The sequence below is a fragment of the Fusarium flagelliforme genome (assembly GCF_020744385.1).
Source record: "Fusarium flagelliforme strain FIESC 12 MPI-CAGE-AA-0113 chromosome Unknown B0J16scaffold_2, whole genome shotgun sequence".
NCBI classification, from domain to species: Eukaryota; Fungi; Ascomycota; class Sordariomycetes; order Hypocreales; family Nectriaceae; genus Fusarium; species Fusarium flagelliforme.
In genome coordinates, this window is record NW_025763504.1 from 5,236,810 (window position 1) to 5,259,964 (window position 23,155).

General features: G+C 49.4%; 7 protein-coding genes across 7 annotated transcripts; 3 read left to right on the forward strand and 4 right to left on the reverse strand.

The window, feature by feature from the left end:
* Nucleotides 1-1,101: 1,101 nt before the first annotated feature.
* B0J16DRAFT_79675 (FACT complex subunit POB3) lies at nucleotides 1,102-3,370 on the reverse strand. The gene is made up of 4 exons (XM_046134481.1): nucleotides 3,174-3,370; nucleotides 2,321-3,046; nucleotides 1,873-2,244; nucleotides 1,102-1,822 (listed from the first exon to the last, which is right to left on the reverse strand). Exons 1-4 carry the CDS (start codon nucleotides 3,182-3,184, stop codon nucleotides 1,234-1,236), a joined length of 1,698 nt encoding a protein of 565 aa, XP_045987353.1. The 5' UTR covers nucleotides 3,185-3,370; the 3' UTR covers nucleotides 1,102-1,233.
* Nucleotides 3,371-3,978: 608 nt separating this feature from the next.
* On the forward strand, nucleotides 3,979-6,236 carry B0J16DRAFT_335274 (Alpha/Beta hydrolase protein). The gene has a single exon (XM_046127056.1). It carries the CDS (start codon nucleotides 4,148-4,150, stop codon nucleotides 6,020-6,022), a length of 1,875 nt encoding a protein of 624 aa, XP_045987354.1. The 5' UTR covers nucleotides 3,979-4,147; the 3' UTR covers nucleotides 6,023-6,236.
* Nucleotides 6,237-9,321, forward strand: B0J16DRAFT_335276 (YL1 nuclear protein-domain-containing protein). Its single transcript, XM_046127057.1, has 2 exons — nucleotides 6,237-8,474; nucleotides 8,532-9,321. Exons 1-2 carry the CDS (start codon nucleotides 6,512-6,514, stop codon nucleotides 9,086-9,088), a joined length of 2,520 nt encoding a protein of 839 aa, XP_045987355.1. The 5' UTR covers nucleotides 6,237-6,511; the 3' UTR covers nucleotides 9,089-9,321.
* B0J16DRAFT_335277 (uncharacterized protein) lies at nucleotides 9,322-11,857 on the reverse strand. The gene is made up of 2 exons (XM_046127058.1): nucleotides 11,264-11,857; nucleotides 9,322-10,986 (listed from the first exon to the last, which is right to left on the reverse strand). The coding sequence occupies exons 1-2, from the start codon at nucleotides 11,711-11,713 to the stop codon at nucleotides 9,784-9,786; spliced, it is 1,653 nt and encodes a 550-aa protein (XP_045987356.1). The 5' UTR covers nucleotides 11,714-11,857; the 3' UTR covers nucleotides 9,322-9,783.
* Nucleotides 11,858-17,464: 5,607 nt separating this feature from the next.
* B0J16DRAFT_381328 (fatty acid hydroxylase superfamily-domain-containing protein) lies at nucleotides 17,465-18,656 on the reverse strand (the record flags this gene model as incomplete). The annotated part of the gene is made up of 2 exons (XM_046131145.1): nucleotides 17,465-17,865; nucleotides 17,936-18,656. 2 exons carry the CDS (start codon nucleotides 18,654-18,656, stop codon nucleotides 17,465-17,467), a joined length of 1,122 nt encoding a protein of 373 aa, XP_045987357.1.
* A 1,959-nt stretch (nucleotides 18,657-20,615) lies between these two features.
* Nucleotides 20,616-21,434, forward strand: B0J16DRAFT_381329 (translationally controlled tumor protein; the record flags this gene model as incomplete). The annotated part of the gene is made up of 5 exons (XM_046131146.1): nucleotides 20,616-20,630; nucleotides 20,749-20,860; nucleotides 20,936-21,073; nucleotides 21,126-21,288; nucleotides 21,350-21,434. The coding sequence occupies 5 exons, from the start codon at nucleotides 20,616-20,618 to the stop codon at nucleotides 21,432-21,434; spliced, it is 513 nt and encodes a 170-aa protein (XP_045987358.1).
* Nucleotides 21,435-21,548: 114 nt separating this feature from the next.
* On the reverse strand, nucleotides 21,549-23,151 carry B0J16DRAFT_79860 (uncharacterized protein). The gene is made up of 2 exons (XM_046134482.1): nucleotides 22,947-23,151; nucleotides 21,549-22,890 (listed from the first exon to the last, which is right to left on the reverse strand). The coding sequence occupies exons 1-2, from the start codon at nucleotides 23,019-23,021 to the stop codon at nucleotides 21,733-21,735; spliced, it is 1,233 nt and encodes a 410-aa protein (XP_045987359.1). The 5' UTR covers nucleotides 23,022-23,151; the 3' UTR covers nucleotides 21,549-21,732.
* Between the last annotated feature and the right edge of the window lie 4 nt (nucleotides 23,152-23,155).

Sequence of the window (23,155 nt, forward strand, 5' to 3'; positions counted from 1 at the left end):
ACAACTCGGAAGCAACCTTGCAAATATTTCCTCTCGTTTTCTTTACGCTGTTATGTTGGTCTTCGGCAAGAACAATACAAGCCTACGTATCCGTACTTCGCTTACACCCCTAGGTAGTAGGCAAGTTAGCCCCCGGCTGATCTGATCTTTGTTAAAACCTTAAACGACAGGGTATCGCTTCTGAGAATTGTAGAATACGACTTTGTTGACCAGGAATTTACCTACTGTATATAGTATTGCCTGCCAACAGGATCTTTCAACGTAGAAGCTCGTTACTTTCACCAGAATAGGCAATAATGATGATAGGACCACCAGAGTCTTCAACATCCTAGTATCAAATCAATTGTCATCCTGCAGAAATCTGCACACTTGGGTAGGGTAGCTAACACCTACCTCTGAACTGCCATCGCCGATCAAGGGCCCCCCCTGATCGTCGGAGCCAGGCCGAGAGTGTTCAACAAATGCTGTCTCCACCTATAGAAACAGCAAAACCATTGACACGTAACTATTTGATATACATACATTTGTAGGCAGGCAGGTATTCGTACTCTCTCAACATATACTAGGCACACGTGGAGGTGAAATATAATGATCTACAAGAGCCGTCCGGATATATGAACTAACGTTGCTTTTTCTTCAGCAGGATCTAGGTAGTTGTCCCTGGCACCTGCATATCAACCGCCCAATATGCGGCACTGGCAAGGTTGGTTAAAGCTGCACATCCACACAGAGAACCTTTTGATAGGTGGGCGACGTTAGTTCTTTGCGGCTGACATTGATGGGCGATCAAAGGCTCCAAGTGTTGTTCTCAGGCCCAGGGACCCAGAATACAGTACAGGCTAAAAGATACGCATCCGAAGCTATACTGTACATAGCCAACTTGACGGATTACTATTTGTCACTGACTTATTATACTCACACGTTAAGCATATTGCCAAGCTCTTATCACATTAGTGTCATGCTGTCATGACCAGCCTTCACCGTAAGATCATGTTCGACATGAATCATGCAAGCAAAGCCAAGAGCCTGTCAATACGAAAATGTTGATGGTTACAAGACTACCATACCATTACAAGACCCTAGAAAGGAATTAAGTCATCTGTCTAGCCTGAACGCCGTTGATATCTCAGCCCCAAAGACTAAGAGTTTTCCCCAGTACCGCTCTCATTATCCCGCCTGTGTCTCACCTTGACGACTTACATGCCCTGGCACTCAGAGCAGACGATGGGGCATTTAGCCCGTCTTCTTCTTCTTCTTAGGACGCTCCTCTTCGTCATCCTCGTCATCCTCGTCATCATCTTGCTCGTCGTCATCCACATTGCTTTCATCGCTGCCTGACCCATCACTCTCGTGAGCGCTGTCGTATTCCTCGGCAACGTCACTTTCGCTGTCGGTGCGGAAATCTTCATCCACGCTCTCTTCGTCCTCATCGGCTGAGCCGCGATCAGCCTTGGCAGCGACTTCATCCTCGGAATCGTCCATCTGCTGATTCATGGCAGCAGCAAGGAGGTTGGCATCCTCGTCAATCTCGTTCTTGACCCGTAGACCCTTGAGCTTGAAGAAGGTTTCAAGAGCCTTGAGGTCTTCACGACTAATGTTGCTGAACTGAGATGAGCCGGCGCCGTTCTTTAGAAGGACCGTAATGTCGAATGTTGACAGTGCTGATACAGCTCCACTGACACGCGAGAAAGTGACAGATTGAGTCTGTTCGTAGGCGATGTATGTAGCGGGCTTGGGCACAAACATGAAGGCCTTCTCAAGGCAGTAGAGGAAACCCTCGCTGGCCTTGATGGAGCACTTGATGCCATATTGACTACGGTGTCTGGATACGGGTCAGCAGTTAAACCAGTCGACGGACTACAGAGAACATACGTGATGAAGTCCTTGGCGGGAGATGATATCTTCCTGTTGCCCAGACCACGGAAGATCTTGGCCACAACTTGATGGAGGGGTTCCTCGTAGTGAGGCTCCAGTTTGTCTTGATACTTGCTCTTGAGCTCATCCTCGTTAAGGTTCAGATCAATTGTGACCTCTTCATCTTTCTTAAATTGCATCACAACAAAGGGGTATCGAGTTTGGCCCTGTCGCAGGGGTGGGTCAAGACCCATGACAAGCATGTAGTGTACCTCGTCGGGCTTAGGAAGTACCATGAACTTCTTAATAGCCTCGTACTGAATCTTGTAGTCATAGGTTTTGCCTCGAAGTCGGAAGGATGCCTCGTACATGTCGATGTCGAAACGACCTCTGTTAAACACGTTAGCAATCAACAAGATGGAACAGAAACTCGACATGGAGTTTGTTGTATGATTTCGAAGCGTACCTGGGGGTGAGATGTAGGACATCCAGGAAGGTGGCGATGGTATCGCCAGCCGTCTCGCCAATCTCAGCCTTATCAATCAGAGTCTCGTAGAACAGAGTTGCGGCATTCTTTTCCTGCTCGTCGTTACCGGCATCGCTACCAGCGTCCTCTCCTTCTGCCTCCTTGCGGGTAGTCACACCGGGAATATAGAATCGCATCTCGACAAGCTGGTCCCGACCAGCGGCAGCTTTCGAGCCCTTAGATCGGGCACCACCTAGCTGGGCATTGGCACCCGACTCGGGAAGAGCCATCTCCACGGCCACCTCATTACGACCAGCGAGGTTGGTGTTCCCGATTTCTGAGTAGGCTAGTTCGAAAGCAGGTCGGTTCTGGACGCTGAATGTAAGCTCGGATTTGGAAAACTCGGCCTTGCCCCAATTCCAGCCGCGCAAAGCATGCTCCTTGTTCTCTAGGACCGTGCTGTACCAGTTCTTGAAAATTTTGGCAAGCCGGTCGTAGTCCTCCTGTTGGAAACCGTCGAGCTGGATTATACCGGATTTTGAGCGCTGAACGATCTTGATCTCGTATCCTTTAGCAGCGCGGCTCCATTGCGCAGAGGCGATGTTGTTGTGATCGAAGGTGAAGGTCTCGCCGCCGCCAACAGGCTTCCATCCGAAACCGGTCTCGGCAAATCTGCACTTGCCACTCTCCTTGGAGAGATCCAAGTAGATGTTGTCGAAACTCTCGCTGCAAATCGATGGTCATGTTAGCTGTTGCTGCGGTAATAGTTACAGGCTGATCCAAAGCTCGAAGAGAAAAGTCAAGCTATGCATAGGGGACAGATGGAAAAGGGAGCTTGGGGGAAGAGACATACATAGCAGTCATTGCGACGACTGGACGAGAGTTGTAAGTTGGCAAGAGTGAGTAGTAGAGGTGATGGATAAGGTGGTGTCTATGGCTGTGTATTAAGATAGCGATGGCAATTATGGATGTTGCGATGTAGCTGGAGCCGTTTATTTGGAAATTTGAAAAGACACTCAATGGTCGCGCTCTGGCGCGTCCTCACGCGGAAAGAGCACACAGTGGATCCACTCCTTTAAGAGGTACCTTCATACTACTGAGGTAGGTACTAGGTAGTACCTGAGCTCCAGTTTTGCTGGGGGAACCGAAGCCATGCAGGTCCAGTCGGGGAGGTCAAAATAGAGTCCGGGCATTATCTATTCGTAACAGGTACTTCTATTATCAACGCAGCTATTCAAAGACAAAATAGTAATCAGGCACAATATCTGAGGACACGCTCTGGGTGATATGGTATTGTATATGGCATTTTGTATATTTTTGTTGGTGATATTCTCATCGTCATATTGCCTGAGGCGAGTAAACCTTATTGTCACCCATCTGCTGTAGCGCATGGATTGAAGCTAAAATGGATGCATCTGCTGGCTTAGTGCCTGGTATTGTAGGTAAATACAGAGGCAGGTAGTCAGCCAACGACATCTTGTGTATACGACTCATGGAAGTCTTTCGTGGGGAATTCTTACGAAACCGAACATCATGTGAATATGGACATTTATCTGATCTGCCTACTCATCGGGGTCCCAGGGCCCCGTGCACTATGTAGGCTTCCCCAACGGTCTACGTCGTCGCTCCCATGTGACCCTTTATCCTGGTCTCCACTCAGCGATAGCGTGCATAACATCATAGGCTTGATATCAGTAAGGTTGCCTTCGTTCATCTCTCCGTTTTCCATCTCATCCTTCTTCTCTTTTTCCATCCACATCACCGGTGCTCTCATCTAGTATCGCACATGAACATTATCCCCCAACCTCTGGAATAGTTAATGTCATCATGACAACAGATCGTCGCTCCCGTTTGCCGGGATTCCGATGCGCCTCGACTGCCCGCGTAACCGCTACTCTACTGTTATCCTTCCTCGCCTTCTCACCGTCTTCCGCATCCAGCGATTTAAATGATCGATTCCACGACGACGTGATATTACCTCCTGCGCCAGTTCTTCCATCGGCTCCAGAAATCCCTGTAGCTGCCGAGCATACTTTCAGTCTCCGCCACATATACCATCACGGCACCCATCTTCATCCCGGCCTTCATCGGAGACGGGATGTCGTCCATGACCAGTCGAGGGTCTATTTGGCAGCAGAAGACGACTACGATGAATATGATATTTTCCGATTAAAAGCAAAGAGTCGCCCCGAGACTATTCAACGCTTGGCTGACCGAAGGCCGTCAGTTGTCGATCCTATGGTAGCCGAGTCCCGGCGGAGAGGATATGCAGCTGTGCTTGATGCATCGGCATGGACTATGGATCAAGTCTCATCTCCTGACATCAAGGATAAGGACACCGTTCTCACATTAGCTCTTATGACGGCCAATGCATACGTCGAGCATGAGACTGATGCCGACTGGGAGGATGTTGGAGAGCGATGGAACCGCAGCGCCGATTTCGGATGGGAGTCCGACGGTCTTCGCGGACATGTCTTTGTTGACGACACAAACTCGACCATTGTGATTGGGCTCAAGGGCACAACGACGGCTGTTTTCGATGGAGAAGGAACCACTACCAATGACAAAGTCAACGACAACCTATTCTTCAGTTGCTGCTGCGCTCAGCAAGGTCAGTGGACATGGCACCAAGTCTGTGACTGTGCTACAGGCACATATTCTTGTAACAACACATGTGTTGTTCAGGCCCTGAGGGAAGAGAACCGATACTACGGCGCCGCCCGCGAACTCTATTCAAATGTCACGGAGCTCTATCCCGATGCTCAGGTTTGGCTTACCGGCCATTCGCTTGGTGGTGCTGTGACTTCAATGTTGGGCATGACATACGGTCTGCCTGTTGTTACTTTTGAGGCCGTACCGGAAGCTCTTCCAGCTTCTAGACTAGGCCTCCCGGTCCCGCCAGGTGCGAGTGCCGACTACCCTCAAATGCGTGAGAATACAGGCACGTTCCATTTTGGTCATACCGCAGACCCTGTCTACATTGGAACGTGTAATGGTGCAACAGCGTCTTGTACCTACGGTGGTTATGCCATGGAAAGTGCCTGCCATGCTGGTTACGAGTGTGTCTACGATGTTGTCGCCGATAAGGGGTGGAGAGTTGGGATCGGTACGCACCGTATTCGCTCTGTTATTGACGACGTCATCAAGAAGTACGATGGTGTCCCTGAGTGTAAGAGGACTCCTGAATGTCGAGACTGTGCTCAGTGGAAGATGTACGAGAGCAACGGAACCGAAACTACAACAACATCTTCACCCTCGACTACCGCTACAACACGGACTCGTACCCGTACATCAACTTGTGAGACACCCGGTTGGTGGGGTTGTCTTGACAAGACTACGCCTGTCACGACTACGACCTCGACCACATCCTCTTCTACGTCTACCTGCAAGACACCCGGATGGTTCGGTTGCAAGGACAAGACAACCACAGAGAGCAGCACTACTACAACTGAAGCTTCAACCACAACCACCTGCCATACTCCTGGTAGGTTCTGGGGTTGTCGCGACGAGGTAGAGGTTACAACAACTGCCGAGCCTGGTCAAGTCACTAACGTACCTGTCACCGCTGCGCCTACAGGTGGCACGGATGAGGTTTCAAGTACGGCGGTGCCAGAAACTCAGAGATGTCTTGCTCGCAACTGGTTCGGGTTCTGCAAAGAATGGTCCATTGATGACCTCGAGTTTGGTACAGATGAGATGTAGGGGGTCGCTATAAGATCAAATAGATAACTCACAACAGTCATGAGGATGGAGTTTATGCTTGGTTTCTTGCGTATTGCGGCGTTAGGTCAGGAGTTTGGTAAGCTACGAATGCGCAGTCCACATTCAAGACGCGCACATTTTAGATGAATCTCAAAGTTATACATGATATAAGATTATTAATTGCCGAACTATCTAAATAACATTGCACTCTACCTATTGTTATTGCATATACAACGTGATGCAGTGTTTGAGGACTTCCCGTACTACTGGAATGCACCTATCATATTACACTGTCTGTTGTGATGTCAGCAACTAAAAAAAATATCCATCCAACTTCTCCCCACCTAAAACGCGTCCACTTTACATCTTTAAAACACCAGGCGTAAAGCCGCGACATCACTACGCCTATTGGCATCATTTTGGTTATTGAGTAGAATACGCCATGTGATATGCATAATATCAAATCGCTTATATAATCAATTATTTGCGATGCAAACGGAACTTAAACCTTCAGAAATGGGGACCCCTTTGTCTTCCACATTGTCCAGCCTCAGCGACAGCGACAGCGATAGCGACACCGAAGCTCAGAAGAGCAATGGCCCCAGCAAAGACGCCGATATTCGGGCCACCGATGGAGATAAAGTAGAATGGCTCGCCACGACTCGAAAGCGTCGCTCGACTGCTGGCAACCGAATGAAGTCGATGCTCGCCAACGAGGAGCCTGATTCAGACCTTGAACTACTCTTTGCCGAAGACGAGAATGACCAAGGCTTCTCTGACGCCGAGGAGAATGGATCGGACGTACAGATGGACTCTTCTGATGATGAAGATGATAATGGCAACAATGATGACGATCTCGAGGGAGAGAAAGAGCTTGAAAAGCAAGCAAAGGAACGCCGTGCCGCCCAGCGCAAACGAAAAGCCCAAGAAGCCATCCCCGCCAAGTTTCGTAAGAAAGTCCGGATCGATCCCACGACCAGAACGCCATCGGCACCCGTAAAGCCAGCGCCCCGGCCCAAAAAGAAATCCGAGCGCACTTCGTGGCTGCCCTCGGCCGCCGATCTACCAACCCGAGCCTCGTCCCGTCAAACGACCCGACTATCGAAGGAGCAACTTCACCAGCAGATGGTAGAGCGAGAGGCGCGCCGGATAAAGCAGCTGGCTCAGATGCAGAAGAAGGCTGCCAAGCTTGAGGCGATGAAGAAACCACCGATGACGCAAGAAGAGAGGCTCCGAGAAGCGGCCATCGTTGAGAAACGAAATAGCAAGAGTCTAAATCGCTGGGAAGAGGCCGAGAAGCAACGCGAAGAGGAACGTCGAGCGAAATTGGCAGCTCTCCACAACAGAACTCTCAAGGGACCGGTTATTACTTTTTGGAGTGGTATTGGAGAGTGGATGGGAAGGCATATGGTGATTGAGGAGCCTGCGAAAGAGAAGAGAAAGAGGGGCGAGAAGGCGAAGGGCAAGGACAAAGATAAAAGCAAGGGCAATATACCTCCAGGAGGGGTCCAGAAAGTGGAAGGTCAAAAAAGCGAAGGCCAAGATGTCACAGCTGTTCTAGATGGCGCCGCTTCAAGCACGACAGAGAAACCACAACCACCCGCATCAGCTTCACCAGGACCAGCCGGGGCGTCAGAAGCAAAAACACTTACTCCGATCGAATATGACAACTGTGTCCTAGACCCCAAAGATTCATCTTCACCGGCAAAGGATAGTGGTCTTTCCCTTTCTCTCAAAACTGAGGAGGTCAACCCTTCATTGGCGATGCCCCCTCCGCCTCAACCACCACCTACACCTCCCAATGGTCTGGCCGCTCCCACTCCACCGCCCTCGGCCATCAGATCAGCACCGAGTCCTCCTCATTCTCTTGGCCATTCTGTGAGTGGCCTCGCCGCACCGTCTCCGCCTCCCCCAACGCCTGCTGGCTCAACAGCAACAAACTCCTTTGCCACTCCACCATCAGGACTCTCTCGTCCGCCAGATTCCAAGCCCTCTGGCGTACTTGCGGCTCCCATACTCGCCCCTCCTCCAGGTATCGGTGGTGATGGAGCCACGTCTCCAATGATGGGTTTCGGCAATCCCAAATCAAATGTCCTTGCGCCACCAAATACATCCCAAGGAGCTATGCCACCTACAAGTTTGTCTACTACCATCCCTGCTCACAATGCTCCGTCTGCTATCTCGGAATCCCTGGCAAACCCTTCAACGGCTGTTGCTTCAACGTCATCTACGACGAATCTCCAGTCATCTCCCAACCCTTCCACTATTCAAAACAAGTCTTCTGGTCCCGACAACTCCGCTGTTTCCCAAGCCCCTGAGTCACAACCTCAACTTCAACCTTCAACTGGAGCCCGAAATGCGATAGTATTTCAAAACTTTGACGAAAACGCCCTGAAGGACCGTACCATCCAGACCCAGATCATCTTCGGCCGCAAGATGAATAAGCTCTCGAGTAAGATTACCATTATTCTGCTAGAGCCCCTTTTTAGACTTGTACTGACTATAGCAGAACCTTCCCCTGCGCCTCTTTGCGTCATCACAAATCATCCCGCCCGGTATCGCGATCCGCGTACTGGTCTCCCTTACTACAACTCCTACGCATATCGCGAGATCCAACGTCTTACCCGCGGCGAGTACCGGTGGAGTCACATCCTAGGTGCTTGGGTTGGCAGCGGGACATATGCTGCGAGAGGTGTACCTGAGCGCTTCTTGAACCCAGAAAAGAGCGGGCCTGAGAAGAAATCCGTCTCGCATGAGGCTACCAAAATTAAGGACACTGCTGATTCCTCGAAGCAAACCCCTGAGATCCAGACGCCTGAGGTGACATCGGGCATCCAAGTTCATGGTACGAAGACGACTGGGGCTGAACCAGGGTCCTCCACGTCATCAAAGCCCGAGCCCAGCAAGGCTGCACAACCCAGTACGGCGTCACCGGCAGTTGGGGATGCCACTAATCCAGCGCCCGCAACGATCCCTACCACAGAATCTCATACCCCAGCCCCTACAGAGTCTATATTGCCAGCTGCTACAAACAATTCATCGATACCGGCTCAACAAGGGTCATAGGCTTTAGATCGGCCACCGGAGGCATTCTTCTTTTCTGTATAACGTTTCTTCTGTATATACAGGCGAGTGCTAGGCCCAAGGGGAGTTGGTAATATAATACTATCTATACAATGAATAGCCTCCAATATGTATGGCTACAGAAAAAGAATAGCCATGTCGTAGAAAACAGGTTACAATCAATAATCATCAAACGTCTGTCACCGGAATGCTAGTTGGGCAAAAAGAATATAACTGTTGAATCATTGCGGATTATGATTGTGTCTTGTTTTATCTAAGATTGACCGCTTGATTGTGAAAGTCATCTTCCTAACGTAAATTTGAGTAAATCAACTCAAACCACATCTCGTATTGTAGTAACTGCCATCATCCGTCTGTCTCATGAACCATTGCCCCCTCCTTTTTTATCGCCGTCTATTTTCCGCCAAGTGCCATTCCTTATTACCATTCCAGGGTTTTGTATATGTATTGGGAGCTTGTCCAGCTGCCTACCGGTCATTGCGCCAACCCCCTTTCTGATCTATAACGCCAAAATGGAAATCCCGCTGTGATTGTGCTCATCGAATGATGGACCAAGACTGTTAAGAAAAAGGAAAGAAAACGCTGTCGAAAGAATGCAGATTATAGGAGGCGAATGTAGTCCTCAATGGAGATTGTTATATAAGGCCACGAAATTGAAGTAAGTTTGGCGTGGGCGCTTAGTTGACCTTGGAGCCGATGATGTCGGCCATCCAACCCAACTCGGCGGCAAAATCATCGAGTCCTGTATCAATGGGAGCACCGAGGAAATTTGTTTCGCTAACAGCGAAACCCGATTCACCCTGAGGGAGGAGAGATGGTGAGTTGACCTTTGGGTAGGATGATTGGGTTTCCACGATCTTGGACCCATGTCCTCGCGACTCGGGAAGACTGTAGCACTCAAAAGAGTCGGTGGTGGAAACCATGCCGGGTGCGGGTTGGAATGCAACGATGTCGCTATTGTTGCTTGACACGACATCGTCCTCGTCATCAGTGAGATCGAAAAAGTTGATTCCTTCGTCCTCAGGAAAGTTTGGCGTGGCTGGTGACAGGAAGAAGCTCGTCGCAGGGTTGATTCGTGGTCGTAATGTTTCCAATCGAGGACGAGAAGGTATTACTGCCGATGCGGGTACGCTGGTAATCTCTAGCAAGCTCTGCTTAGAGGATTTGGCAGAAATTGGGCGCAGTGAATTTGAATGAAAGACATCGGCATTCACAGATTCAGAAGAGAGTGATCGCTTAAAAGGAGGGGGCGAGAGACGAGTGACATAAGACTGTCCATCAGAGACCGCCGAAGAAGCAAAGTTGTCGTCATCATCGTTCTCGTTATCCTCTACGATATCATCAGGGATGATGAGTGATGGTCTCTCGCTGAGGTTAGACCCGGGGCGAGCAGGATTGTCATCGGACAGAAAACGTCGAAGAGATTCAGGTGAGATGTCCCTTGTGCGAGTACCCTCTGATGGTGTTGTGCAGCGATCATCCAGATCATCGGTAGAGTTAGACGTATCATTGCGAACTGGAGATCGACCACGCTCCCCCTCTGAGTTCATCTTGCGGCCAAATAAGCGCTTCCATGCCGCTGGAGCCGGTGATAATGATCGGGAAGAAGACTTGTGGTGTAGTGAGGGTGATGAGCCAACCCGGTAAGGAATGTGATTGGCTGGTACTGAAGGTGCAGGCCGGGGAGTGGTGTATTTGGATTCGGGATCCATGGTTTTTAAATCGGCGGTATGTATGGAGGTTAGGGAAGCACTTCGCTGTCGGAGAGCCTGCTCGACAGGAACAATTAAAGTATTGACGGCTTGGCCAGGTAGGTATGGGCAAGCTGTAGTTGAAGGCAAGGCTGGGTCGTGTGTCTCGACGGAGCCATCTAGCTCATACTGGAAGCCCATTGTTAGAACAAATGAATGAATGAACGAATGAATGACTTGATTAAGTAATGATACAAAAGAGTGAATGAAGAACGAAAAGCAAGTGAGAGTGAAGAGGTTGATTAAATGTGTTTAGGTGGTTGGGTAAAAGAGTGAAGATGAACGAAAGTACAGGCAGCAAATAGTCATTAGTTTGACGCAAGGGAGAGAGACATGCTTTTGTTAAGCCATGTAGTACAATGCAATAGCATATACCGAAACGGATAAAAAGAGGTGCAGTACATACGTAGTAATAATAGGTATGACCCATCTTGAGACCACCGTGCCTCTTGACGGAATACGAAGCAGTACCTGAGCTTGAGCTTGTTCCAGCGCCTGCAGCTACGCCTACGCCAGCGCACGTCGCAGAAGCCGAGACGGAAACGTCGTCACAGACAATGTCACGAAAAGAATAGCAACCTCTCCACTGATCACGGCCCCGCCGGGTGTCTCGTTGCATGGGGTGAGATTGGCTAAAATTGTCCCACGACCCAATAAGATGCACGGACTGGGTCGAAGGGGGTGTTTGACTGGGGATGCTTGTCAGCGGCCGTCGTTGGAAGCCATCGGGTGATGGAATAGAAGCAAAGGGGAAAAATAAAATGTTAGGGAAATTACACCACGCAGCCAGCCACATGCGTTGGGGCCAAGGGGTAGTAGGGTTCAATGTATGGCTGAAAAACAACTCGGTGGACATGTATGAGGTAGCAGAGCTGGCAATCGTGGGGAGACAAGGGAACCCATGGATCGATCCTACGGATTTGATATCCGGTAGATGCAGCTGGCTTCCAGCCGTATATCCAGGCTAGCCCAACCAATTCCAATTTCTCCAGTCTCGTCTACCAAGCAATACAACTTGAAGGGAGACCGGGCTGGCTGAAATAGATCCGACGCTGACTTCAGCTCAAACTTTGCGCGCCCGTCATAACAAAAGAAAACATGCGATTTTGTTTTTTCTGCCAAACTTGTGTCTTAAGCACCAGGGGGCTGGTCGGGCAGAGACCCAAATTCAGACAACTTTCATGCGAGGGAGTAAGAATGAGACAATAGGAAAGCATACCACGGCTAATAAGACACTTCTAGGTAGCGAGTGCCGATCCGGGGTACAGAATGGAATGGTAACGTTCGATGATTGAAACACAAAGGGAATGCTGCGAGATTGAAGCTGTCGCAGTCAAGACGAAAGCGATTCAATAAGCGAACAAAAGAATAATTGGTGTAAAGATGGATATTAAGAGCAGTAAGACCGAGTCAACGGTTTGGGCGATAGGTAGGTAGGTAGTGGATCAGAATTCGACCAGCGAGAGGCGAAGTAAGGGAGCAAACAAGCAAACAAACAAGCAGGAAGGAAGGAAATAAAAAAGAAACAAAAAATGGACCGAACTCACAATAAGAAAGTAAAGAGAGTTGTCGATGGATCCATGACAGGCGACAAGCAGAGGACGGGCCCTCACCACAGTTAATATGTAGGAACCCGCCGTAGGGATTAGTCTATTGAGAAGCGTGCGACTAATACGGCAAAGCACCCCAAAGGCCCACGATGGCGCCTAAAGACTTAGATGCTGGGGACTCGGAGAGCTCGAGATTAAGCAATAATAGGAGGTTCATGAAACACCGTAAGGCGTTCGTCGCATGTTGCAACTGGCGTGAACTGGTGTTAGAGACTCGAGACTGGCTGTCAACGATTGGATGTGAGACTCCCAAACTACAACGAACTTGTCGGCAACCAATGAACTAGCGAGGAGCCCTTGGATACGATGGACAGTAAGCGCCGTGACGGAGTTTTGGATCAACACTTGACAAATGCCAACGGGTGCCAGAGACCGGGCAAACCCCAGGTACGGAATGCGACACAGAAGGAGAGCGCTTAAGCGCAGGGCGTTGGACGCAAGGCGGCGTAGAAGCGAGACGATAATATTCGGCGTCTGAGGCGAAATACAGTACCGCAACAAAGACGGAAGCGGAGACCCAAGGGCGGCTAGTGAAGCTGCTTGCTTGCTGCTTGCTGCTCGCTGCTTGCTCGTACAGTACGTGCCGTGGTATGGTTGCCTCTCGCCTGCGACGCTCGAGAAAGTCGTGACCTCCGGGTGGTCGATGCTGCAAGTATAGAGGACGCGCGCGGACGGGGTCCCACTAGCAAAGCGATGAGAGACGCAGACTCAGGTATATTGTCTGGCTTCGTTTAGGGTGCGTTAATGGCGGTCTCAGTCTCAGATGAGGAATGGAATGGAATAGACGGGAGAAGAAGATAGAAAAGGGAGACGTTGATGCGGTAGATGTGAATTCAGTAATGGCAGATTGGGAAAAGGAAAGAAATGTGAAACTAGGTCCTTCCTACCGTAACCACCTTACGGCCGGACAGGTTTTTCTTGCAATTTGAGATTGCGGAAAGAACGGAAAGACCCAATTGTCTGGCAAAGATGGGGAAAGAACACTCCTTCCTATCATCACATTGATTAATCCTGACGTAGTCAAGGGCCTCGCCAATCTATTAAGGTAAGGTAGAGCAAGAAACTCCATCACTTGGCTTGATGCGATTGGAAGATACGCATAACAATTCAGCCCAGCCCAGTCCAGGCCAGCCAAGGTCGATACTCAGTGACAATTCAAGCCTGTCCGTCCTCCAGTAGAACCAGCTGAGCTACGATCGTGAGAGCTTGAGAGGCTCGTGATCCTTGCAAGAGGCGTCAAGGGGGCTTTCTGCTTCTGGGACCAGTCTTTGATTATTGGTCTATCTGGCTTGCGCTATCCAATATTGCCTGCTTCTCCTAGCCTCCCGTTATTGATCATCGCCAATGGACGGAACAGACGCATGCGTATATGCAAAGATCTGCAGACAATGGTCAGCAACTGTCCAAGAGACAAAGCAGCACAAAGACATGCGCGGTGAGCATTGTGCTACAGACAACCAAAGACAAAGACAACGACAAAGAACAAAAAAGACCTCAGGGGAACAAGGGCGATCCCTCTGCACGGGCATTGAGAATAACAAGGGTTCCTAGTCTCTGGAACGTTGACCAGCTGCTATTGGTCGAGTAGCCGTCGTGAGGTGCTTCCAACATCGAACTGAAAGCGTTAGTGCTCAGCCTGAGACTTTGTGGATCGCGAACCGACAGGGACCTTCATGGATCTCAGCTGGGGTTCTGGGATTGTGGAACTCCTTAGCACGACTAAGGGCGTCATAAAAGATGGGTCATACTCCAACATTCATGAACCGGCTCACTGCACGGCTCATTACTGTCAATACTTGGCTAATTGCTATGTCTTGGCTCAGCAAAGGGGGAGGGACGGGTGTGGTCAGGATTGGCCAGATATATCCGCAACACAACCGACGTATCAATAGTTTGGCTGCAAGAGTGACGAGTGTCAGCTGAGCAACAATAACAATAAGCCCAAGTTGTTACAAGAACTACAGAGCCAGCATGAACCAGTCTCCGGGACAAACCCAAAAAATTGACAACGGCCAAAACGAATGTTACTCACCTGTGACTTCTCAAGGGGCAGGCTCCATTCCAACTATCCACTTGGAAGCTCGAGCACTGCTCGACTTGAAAATTCAGGGTCCTCTGGCTGTTAGTCAAAGCCACAGCAGTAAAAACCCGCCTGAGCCGCTTCTGCACCGGTGGGCGCTCAAGGGAGAGTCAACACAACACGTTAGGTTTCTCCGTCAGACCAGACCCGGACGCAATAGACCGGGCATCGTCTCATTGGAAAGGATAAACCAGAAGAGGGAAATGATAAAAGCGTTCCGCATATGCACGTGATTTGGTTGCCATCTATCGCGACCACGTCGGCCATCACCGTTGGCAACAGCTGCAAGTTTTAGTTTCTTGAAGATGCATCGTCAATGCATTTTAGCTGCAGCATGCACAATTAATTACACAACTGCCAAGATGCAAGCTTCCAACTTTATTTGCTTTTTGTGGTCTCGGATATACACAAGACCTGATTGCATCCGCGCCTGCATCATCGTCCCTCCAACGCTTTGTTGTTTTTACTCTTGCTCATGTGAATCACGTCACGATATTTTCATTGTCGATGTCTTTCCAAGGCAGTTGATACTGCCAAGCCGTATATACTTCCTACACGTTTTGCTTTTCTCATCCCAATATCAACTCAGCCCGCATCGGATCCATTTTGTGGAGGGTTATATCCCTTTTGAATTTGAACCTGTCTCCCTGCAGTGTATCCGTACATATGTGGACATCAACGATTTAGATCGATCACCATCGAGAAAAATGTTCATCAATCAAGGCATCCATGTTGACAGGCTGCCAAGACGGAAGATAACGAACCGTCTTCTCAGATATACAACCGTAGGTACTGTACATAATGACTGCAGTTGTTCTAGCTCGCTCGCTCGTCCCCATACTATTGTTCTCTTCAATCTGAAACAGACCTGCAGTACTGCTGGTTATGTTTGTACAACATATGTACAGTACGTGGATACATAGTTCTCGTGGCTGAGACAAGCAATGTTTTTGGTTTCCGTCCGTCCCGTCGCTGTGAATCGTGCCACACAAAGCCAAGATGAACGAACGCCTACTCCCACCCAGTGAACATCTTCATCTCCGATAGCCAGCTTCATGAACCGAACCTATCGGGCCGGTGCTTAGCCCAAAGTCCAGGAAACAGCGCTACCAATTTTTCAACGTCTTCTAGATCACGCTCCAGTCTTCGCCCTGTGGAATTAATTTCGAGGCTGTCCGGACTCTGTCATTCCCCCCGCGTATCGAACCTACCTTTGATCAAAGCGTTTTCGTTTCAACGTTTCACCGCTTCTGAAAGCCGTAGTGAGGAGCCGTAGGTATGTAGTAATCACTGGTTCTTTTTTTAACGCTCGTAGGAATAGAAAAGGATCAACAAGGTGCTGGTTGACATGTGGAGTTGTTGGTAGAGGGATGGGCGATGTGATTTATGACGACTCATCGGTTCATCCGACACTCTCATTTCTACATGTCGTTTTCACGTAATTAAAATGTCAACTCTTCATTGACCCGAAAGGCTGTGAATGATATAAGCACTTCCCAGAACCAGGCATCGGCTTGACGTAGGATTCGGGTATCTGTCAACTCCAGGGATCGACGTGAACATGGTAGCCTTGGTAGTTAACACGGAATCCCGCGACAGTGCACATTGTTAGAGTAAAAGAATGTAAAAACTGCAATACAACTGACCAAGATGAAAGAAAAGATTTACCAGTTCTCAATGCGATGATATGACATTACTAACGTCAAATCGCGATATCCCACGTTTAGAACCTTGTTCTTGGAAATCTCGCTGATAGTCATCTACAGGGTAGGCTAGAATCGTCGGGGATAATATCGCTATTGGGTCTTCAATGCTTCTATGATGCCTTTATTCGAAGATCTTAATCTCATTCCTGTGTATAGTGGCGTTTTCCGTGTCAAAAATACCTGAGCCATCATACGTTCTACAATATGTCGGATCTTCTAGGTTACAACCTAAATCAATATATGTACTTAACATCAACTACATGCCCACACCGACCCAAGGCTCGCCAATGCGTAGAAGTTCATTCATCTTACCTTGACCAAGTCTACGATGATTAGCAATGGCGTACTTCATACACTTCAAATACTGTTCAATGCCAACAGTTCAAGAAAGCATCCCACCCGATAAGAGCATATTGTCTGCGATAATACTAAACCTACACGACTTCCATCTTCATTATTGCGCTCTGGGACATACTGTTCAGATTGCTACTTGTAAGACGTGATCACCAGCGGCAAAATCTTGAAGCGACGTAGAAGAACAACTGCCAATAACCTATTGCACAATACTATCCTGAAGGCTAACTGGACACACAGTGTTATATATCTGTGCAAACATCCATGTTCCTGTTGTATCCCTTCCTTTTCGAATATGTCTGTTCCTTCTATAGGAGCGAGCAAGCTCCCAGAGGGCAATCTTACAGCTGTGTCTCCCGTTGCCAAAAACGACTCGCACATCGCATTCCAAGCAGTATGGTACAATTTCAGATGCAAAACAAACATGGTAAAGTGCCCATCCATCGAATAGCATCGCTTCCTGAAGGCCAGCCACTTGGCCAGCTCCTCCTTGCCATGGCAGATGAAGCTTGGCGGCATGATAAGAATGGTAGTCTTGATGTTAACGAAAGTGGGAAGAATGTATTAGGCCCAAAAGAGTTGGTCCATCAGGCGCCTCATTAAAGCCGTGAATTAAAGGTATTACCGCGAGCTTCGAGCCTTGATGATAAATGTCGATGTTGAAAAAATATGTCATGCCCCCAACCAATCCAAAACCATAAAAAAAAGCGCCATTGAACAGAAGTGTTGATAACCCAATCGCATGCCAGCGATCCCCAAGCAATCAAATAGTATTCTTGTTTTCTCATTGTGGATTGTGTATCATGTGCTCCTTATGCCGAAATCAAACAATTCATATGCAAATGCCCAAGGTAAGTTTACTGTGCTTTCGCCTCTGCCCTTGCCTTCTTCTCGCTGGGCTTGTTGGTTTTTGAGCCCTTGTACTTGGTGTCGAGAAGAGAATCCCAGAATGTGAAGAAAGGTTGAGCAAAATTGGTCTTGATACCGTAGTGCTGGTGGTGGATGTCGTGGTACTCGGCGTTGTTGCTGGTAACGAGTTGAAGAGGATCCCATGGGAAAGCGTATCCGCAGTGGTCATCGACAGTCTTAATTGTGGACATGGAGAAGAACAAAATGCCCTGGCGGAGTGTCATGCGGGTGACCTTGAATGCGATGGCGGCACCGAGGGTATCGAGAAGGAAACCCTCAACGGGGTGGTTGTAGAGAGCACCATAGGCGTAAGGCACATAGAGACGATGGTGGCGGGAGTGGAAGTGAGCTGTAAACAAAAGTTAGCTTTCAGGAAACTCAATTGATAGCCGGCGACGCTCCGCCCGCGAGAAACTTACCATACAGCCACTTGTTGACATGCATCAATCGGTGGAGGAAGTACTGCCAGGTATCAATGATGGCGGCGCCGATAAAGTACTGGATGGCAGGGATCATGAAGTAGTAAATAGCCTTGGCCAAAGCCATCTCCCAAGACGCGAAAGCGGGCTCCGAGTTCGCGTTTACGAGAGAAGGGTAGTAACCACCAGCGATAGCCCCGGCCAGCAGGGGGTGAGAGTCGAGGAGACCCTTTGAAATAGCGGTAGCATTGAGACCGACGAGACCGAGAAGAGTTGGAAGAGCTCTTTGGGCGATACGGATGCGAGTCGCCCAAATAGCGACGTCATACTCACCCTTGCCTATCATTTCGGCGGGCTCGGATAAGGCAAGGAGGGCGCCGGTGACGACCTGGATGACTTGCTGCAGAATAACATCGCGGGCGACTTCATAGCGGGAGACGTGGTTGCGCTTGGTGATTTCTTCGGGCGTGTGAAGTCGGTACTGGGGGAACAAATCGAGGACGTCGATGGCGTGGAATGTGAGAGACAGCACCCAGTAGACGATGACAGGGAGTAACAGATTAAGCCAAAAGTCGGAGACCCAGGACAAGAGATCAGGTTGGACTTCGAGGCTGAATACAGGCAGCGGCGGTAGAGCAGTTTCGAAGAGCGTGTGGTTGAACGATGAGCCGGGCGCTGCCATTGCGGAACCGTCGGCGAGGATGGAGCTGTCGTTGCCCATGACGGGTTGAAATTAAGTTGGATGTGCTATACTTTGATGCGTCGCGAGTACAAGTATAAATTTAGGTGACTGAGGATTGGACCAAGGAGTGAAGAGGACGGTAAAGTAGAGCGCAAGCCGCACAACTGTAAAACGTACGAGCGACAAAAAACAATTATTTAGGTAACTTAACAGTGAGTCTCTTTTCAACAAATGAGGGTCAGGAGGATACAAGGAATTGAAGAAAAAGGGAGTGTCAAGCGATCGATGGCAAGATCAAGTTATTAAGACCCGACTAACCTGGGGAGGAACAGGAAGATTAGATTAAGGCGGGCGCGTCCGTCCAATCGCTCGCGCCGCTGGGGCCTCTAAAGTGGCAACCCACCTCAGGTACACGCGAAAAATACGTTAGTGATCACTGTGATCAGTCATGATACAGTACATTTTGCCCGGGAGCTTCGGAGTCAATCAACTGTGCGACCGACCCTCTAAAAAGCCCATTTAATTATTCGGAGCCCGTGATGCCAAGGGACTACTGTACGGTACAGTACAGGTACAATACAGTAATCAATCTCCTTTTACAACGACATCCCTAAAACCACATGACGTTTGATGCGCCATTTCAGGTCTCTCTCCTTCTCTCTCCTGAAGAGCAATTCAGATTCCCTGTTCACCCACGTCGCATCATGCATCATGGCACTCCCATCCCATCGATTGGCGGCATCAGGCCACGCGTGTCACTCTAACAGCACGATTACTGCACGGTCTAATTGCATTGTAAATCACATGTGTTTTAAATAACATCACACAGTATTGTGCTGCCACAGGGGGGCTCACTAACTGTATAATAAACTCGGAAAACGTACGAATGTCTCCCTATCAATTTATGTCAGTGCTGTATCGCCTGTTTATGCCTTAAGTCCAAGCCAAGCCTCACAAAGCCTGTTGTGGCTCATGCCATAGAAACGTCACCAACAGGTCATATGTCTGCTGTCGTTGGTTATTCACAAACCCCAAACCTTGGACTTGAATAGATCAGGGGTGTGGCTTCAGATGCTGTCAGCTGTATCCGTATTTGTGGTCAATTATATTCTTTCACACCGAAGCAACCTCAGTCCGTGTATAAATCCGGGGCAAGTTTGACCCCTGACCGACCTTGCCAGGCGTTGAAGATCATAAGTTGACCAGGCCTACCTAATCACCGCGGCTTCCGGACACTACATGAATACCTAAGATGATTGATCGCGGGAAAGTGACACAGAAAGGAATTCTGGAAATTTATACCTACTGTAGATAGAAATTGCAGAGCAGCCGGCACCTAAATTGAGGGTAGCACGACGAGTGAGAGGCTCAGCCCTGGACTACCTACGTCTGTCGTGTAATTCTATTGGACCACGACTGACCTATTATATTTCAATCATCAAGCTGAACTGATCCAAGGACAGTCAGTTATTCGTTAGCCGGAGACAGCTTGGGTGGTAGGGTGGTCAGCTTAGGTAGTTTTCGCATCCAAGCCAGGGGATTTGAAGAGTAGCCACCTTCCATTGTTATCAATCGTCCAGTACTCTTTCATTTAGGGCATCAAGAACGTTAAATGCCTAAACACGTGAGTTCATTTGAGTTCACGAATCTCACTCTTTGCCGCTTATACTCCTGTCTCATCGAAAGCTTGATGAAAGCTTTCATATGATTTTGGTGCTTGATGGCCCACCTGGAGAACTTGATTGGTTGAGAGCCCACGGTAGCGGAAAAATTTTACAGCGCCGAGATGTGCATTTTCAGTTTGCGTGCCGCTAATGTACTCGAGCCCCCACTACCCCGCCACTGGCCTTTGATTTTTATTATCATCAGGCTCTATTTCTTCTTTTGCTTCGCTCCTCTTTGCTTCGCTCCTCTTTGCTTCGCTCCTCCGCCTCTTTTTCTCCTCTCACCATCTTATTCCACCCATTTTCAAAGGTCTAACCGACTCATACCGCCATCATGATCATTTTCAAGGTGAGTTCTTGGAACAGGCTCGTTGTTCTACTGTACTTCCCACGTACAGTGCCCCGCCTACCCCGCGCTCGGTTCTGGTATTATTCTCATGACCTGTTGCTGATCGTCGCAACTACAGGATATCCTCAACGGTGACGAGCTCATCTCCGACTCCTACGACCTCAAGACGGTCGATGACATCGTCTACGAGGCCGACTGCGCTATGATCGAGGAGGGTGGTGTCACAGTCGGTATGTAATAGCGAATATTCAGCACTTCCAGCTGTTAACCAGAGTCCTCGACTGTTCCTAACATTTTTCTTTCAGATATCGGTGCCAACGCTTCTGCTGAGGAGGCTGAAGAAGATCTCGATGATGCGAAGGTCAAGGTCAACAACATCGTCAACTCTTTCCGTCTCCAGAGCACCACCTTCGACAAGAAGAGCTACCTTACTTACCTCAAGGGTATGCATAACCTCAACAAATAATACAAATTTGATTGCTAATGCCGGTTCAGGTTACATGAAGAGTATCGAGGCCGCCCTCAAGGAGAAGAATGCTCCCGAGGCAGAGATCAAGGCTTTCAAGGACGGAGCTTCCAAGTATGTCAAGGAGAAGCTCCTCCCCAACTTCAAGGATCTCGAGTTCTACACCGGCGAGTCCATGGACCCCGATGGAATGTACGTTTCCTCGCTACTCAACTTTGCGCCTATTGATTATGGATCGCTAACAAACCGACAGGGTCGTCCTCCTTAACTACCGTGAGGATGGTGTCACCCCTTACACCATCTTCTGGAAGCACGGTCTCACTGAGATGAAGGTCTAAGCTGGCAAAAATGCCACGGTGATGTTTTAGGTTCTGTTCAGTTCCATCCGCAATGACAGGCGGGCGAGCAGTTATTTAGATTACGAGCCACACGAACCTCGATCTTGACGCTTGGTATATCCCTCGAGATGTAGCGATGAGACGAAATAAAAAAGAAAGAAGTTATGAGTTCCATCTGAGTCATTCTGTCGCCGTATTCTTTTTGCAGTGATTATGTGTTGTTCAAGATAATATTGATGATTTGAACTCCGTACGCGCCCGGCAATGCGATTTTCCTAAATAATCCGTGCCCTGGAACTTAGAATTGCGGTCTTGTTGCCATGGGGATCGGCGGCGGTTCATCGTCAGCGGGAGGAGCTTGCGCACTCATGAGGGCCGGCTTCTTCTTTGGCGGGGGTGGAGGCGGCTTCTTCTTTCCAGCCACACTTGCTAGGCCTGTAGATGGAACTACAGCACCCTGATTCTGACTCTGACCCTGACCCTGGGCTTGGGTACCCTGAACTTTGGCGTAAGAGTTCTGGGCCTTGTCCAAAAGACCGTATTTTTGGTTGAGATTATTTGCTGCCTTGGCCCCAGCAGCGACTTGTTCGCCGTGACGCTGACGGAAATTGTTGGCTGTGCTGGCGGCTGCTCGGGCATCTGAAAACGAGACCGAAGAAGGATCCTTTTGGAACGATGAGGCCGTCTTAAAAGCGGCTTGCTTCTGGGCCCACGTTGTTCCCTCGCTGGGAGGTGGAGTTGCTGCTGTGTTGGCATTGGATGAAGACGTCCCGAGCTTGGAGAATCGGTTCTGCAGTTCACTCATATGTGATGGAGTCTCCGTCGGAGGGGCTGAAGCGACACCGGGACGCGGAGGCGGGGGAGGGCTTGGAGATGCAGCAGCTGCAGGACTGGAGCGACCAATACCGAAGCCAGGAACATTGATGCCGGCAGCACCAAGGCGGCTCACTGCTCCTTGATTCAAGAGTCCATTGCCAGTAGGGGCTGGACTAGCAGCGGGTGAGCTCCCTACTGTGCTCGCCGAGTTGGTCCTTGGGGGAAGACGTGGTGGTAGACTAGGAGGTGCCGCTCTGCCTCCTCCTACCCCAGTCATTGCGGACTGGTACGATGGTGGCTGTGGCGAACGTCCATCAGCGCCGTCTCTTCTTCCAGGCGGCTTGGGCAGGTTATCTGTCGACAGTCCCGTAGTGTCTGTACGATATGGGCCGCGTGGTTGTGGTGGTTCCTCTATTTGTTCTTGGGACTCGCCATATGGGTCCTGATATCTCGACGGAGCGGCACCGACCTTTCGAGTTGCCGATGAGTCGGTCCTAGGAGCTGCTGGAATGAGACCCGAACCAGTACGCTTAGGAGGTGGAGCAAAGCTTGAAGGATCCTTTAGCTGTGATACAGGAACAGAGACATGGTTACTTCTGTCCCTATCATCGGCCTTTTCTCCTCTCCCAACAAGACCCTTCTGCAGCAACCGTTAGCTTCTAACTTAATAGTCGGTAAGAAGAGGGGATTGCTTACAACTTGGCCTTTGAAGGTAGTACCCGACTTTTCAGGGTGCCACCCATTTTTCATAATATCTTTGTATTTAGACATGGTGAAAGGCTAGGGAAGGAGACTGGATTTTATTCCAGGAAATGAAGGAGTGAAGTTGGAATAGACGAGGTGCTGGAGGTCTACTTACGTTGGGCCTAAATTGACTGGGTACAGGAGAGTGACGCGCAGCCAAG

Excerpts from the sequence above, each read along its gene's own strand:
- B0J16DRAFT_79860 (XM_046134482.1), bottom strand. The coding sequence starts at position 23,021 with ATGTCTAAATACAAAGATATTATGAAAAATGGGTGGCACCCTGAAAAG. Across the intron at positions 22,891-22,946 it reads CTACCTTCAAAGGCCAAGTT|AAGGGTCTTGTTGGGAGAGG; the intron begins GTAAGCAATCCC and ends CGGTTGCTGCAG.
- B0J16DRAFT_335274 (XM_046127056.1), top strand. The coding sequence starts at position 4,148 with ATGACAACAGATCGTCGCTCCCGTTTGCCGGGATTCCGATGCGCCTCG.
- B0J16DRAFT_79675 (XM_046134481.1), bottom strand. Across the intron at positions 2,245-2,320 it reads GTCCTACATCTCACCCCCAG|AGGTCGTTTCGACATCGACA; the intron begins GTACGCTTCGAA and ends CGTGTTTAACAG. Across the intron at positions 1,823-1,872 it reads CCCGCCAAGGACTTCATCAC|ACACCGTAGTCAATATGGCA; the intron begins GTATGTTCTCTG and ends ACCCGTATCCAG.
- B0J16DRAFT_335276 (XM_046127057.1), top strand. The coding sequence starts at position 6,512 with ATGCAAACGGAACTTAAACCTTCAGAAATGGGGACCCCTTTGTCTTCC. Across the intron at positions 8,475-8,531 it reads CAAGATGAATAAGCTCTCGA|AACCTTCCCCTGCGCCTCTT; the intron begins GTAAGATTACCA and ends TGACTATAGCAG.
- B0J16DRAFT_335277 (XM_046127058.1), bottom strand. The coding sequence starts at position 11,713 with ATGTCCACCGAGTTGTTTTTCAGCCATACATTGAACCCTACTACCCCT. Across the intron at positions 10,987-11,263 it reads GTCATACCTATTATTACTAC|TATGAGCTAGATGGCTCCGT; the intron begins GTATGTACTGCA and ends ATGGGCTTCCAG.